The following is a 1,953-nucleotide window of genomic DNA, read 5'->3' as shown; positions in this document are numbered from 1 at the left end:
ATAGAATGGATCATATAAGCCTTTATTTATAGGCTTAAGTGAAAGGAGTTAAGTACATGTAAAGTCATAATAATAAGGATGAATTCTAATGGATAGTCACACCATAAATGGATAATAATTCATAACACTCCCCCTTGACTATCCACATGACAAAATAATATATTGTTCTTATAATACGCTTGGTGATGCTGCCTCGTTAAAAACCTTGCTAGGAAAACCCAGTGGGATAAAACCATAGCTACGGGAAAAAAAGTGCAGCGTGTATTATTCTCCCCCTGATGATTTAAGCTCTTGAGTTAACGCATCCCGATCCCATGAACCAGTTTCTTGAATGTAGAGGTCGGAAGTGATTTAGTAAACAAGTCTGCCAAATTATCGCTAGAACAAACTTGTTGGGCAGCAATATCTCCATTCTTTTGCAAATCATGTGTGAAAAAGAACTTTGGGGTGCTTCGTTCTGTCACCTTTGATGTATCCTTCCTTAAGTTGAGCAATGCATGCTGTGTTGTCTTCATGTAAAATTGTCAGTCCCTCATCTCTCATAGAAATACCACAAGACCCACGAATGTGTTGTATTACACTTCTTAACCAAACACATTCTCGACTAGCTTCATGAATCGCCAATATTTCTGCATGGTAAGATGATGTGGCTGTGATGGTTTGCTTTACAGAACGCCATGAAATAGCAGTGCCTCCACTTGTGAATAAATATCCAGTTTGAGATCGTCCAGTGTGAGGATCAGACAAATACCCTGCATCTACAAAACTAACCAAACTTGTTGTCGATTGGTTAGTAAAATACAACCCCATGTCCTTTGTACCTTGAAGGTATCGAAATATTTGTTTTACCCCATTCCAATGCCTCTTCGTAGGGCATGAACTATATCTTGCCAATAAATTTACAGAAAATGATATATCTGGTCGTGTATGACTAGCAAGAAACATTAGTGCACCAGTTGCACTTAAATATGGTACTTCTGGACCAAGAGTTTCCTTTCCAATATTCGGAGGTCGGAATGGGTCTCTCTCGACATCAAGAGATCTTACAACCATTTGGGTACTCAATGGATGTGATTTTTTCCATATAAAACCTTCTAAGTAACTTTTCTATGTAGTTTTGTTGATGTACAAGGATTCCACCCTTGAGGTGTTCGATTTGTAACCCAAGACAAAATTTTGTCTTTCCAAGGTCTTTCATTTCAAATTCTCTTTTCAAGCATTCAACCACCTTTTGGAGCTCACTTGGCGTTCCAATTATATTCAAGTCATCAACTTATACAGCAATTATAACATATTCAGATTCTGATCTTTTTATGAAGATACACGGGCATATTGAATCATTTTGTAACCTTCTTTCAACAAATACTCACTAAGGCGATTATACCACATACGCCCAGATTGTTTTAGCCCATATAATGATTTTTTTAATTTAATTGAACGATGTTCTCGAGAACTAGATGTATATGAGTTTGGTAACTTGAATCCTTCAGGGAGTTTCCTGTAAATATCAGTATCAAGTGAGCCATAAAGGTAGGCTGTCACAACATCCATTAGGCGCAGATCAATCCCTTCTTGTATTACCAGACTAATAAGATAACGAAAAGTTGTCGCATCCATCATCGGAGAATATGTCTCCTCATAATCAATCCTAGGTCTTTGCGAAAATCCTTGTGCTACTAATCGTGCCTTGTATCGTATGATTTCATTTTTCTCATTGCGTTTTCGCACAAAGATCCACTTATATCCTACAGGCTTTACACCTTTAGGTATAGGGACTACTTGTCCAAAAACTTCTCGTTTATTGAGGGAATCTAATTCTGCCTTAATTGCGTCTTTCCAATTTGGCCAATCATTTCTTTGTTTACATTCCTCAACATATTTTGGTTCTTGATCCTCATTATTTTCCGTTACTTCTAGCGCTATGTCGATTTCATTTCAGTTCAATACCTTTCT

General features: G+C 37.3%; 1 protein-coding gene across 1 annotated transcript; it reads right to left on the bottom strand.

Moving 5' to 3' along the window:
* Positions 1–423: 423 nt before the first annotated feature.
* LOC118481749 (secreted RxLR effector protein 161-like) lies at positions 424–1,053 on the bottom strand. The gene has a single exon (XM_035976981.1). The coding sequence runs from the start codon at positions 1,051–1,053 to the stop codon at positions 424–426; it is 630 nt and encodes a 209-aa protein (XP_035832874.1).
* Between the last annotated feature and the right edge of the window lie 900 nt (positions 1,054–1,953).

The sequence above is a fragment of the Helianthus annuus genome, chromosome 9 (assembly GCF_002127325.2).
Source record: "Helianthus annuus cultivar XRQ/B chromosome 9, HanXRQr2.0-SUNRISE, whole genome shotgun sequence".
NCBI lineage: Eukaryota > Viridiplantae > Streptophyta > Magnoliopsida > Asterales > Asteraceae > Helianthus > Helianthus annuus.
The sequence above is the reverse complement of the archived record's forward strand: the minus strand, read 5'-3'. Positions and strand labels throughout refer to the sequence as shown.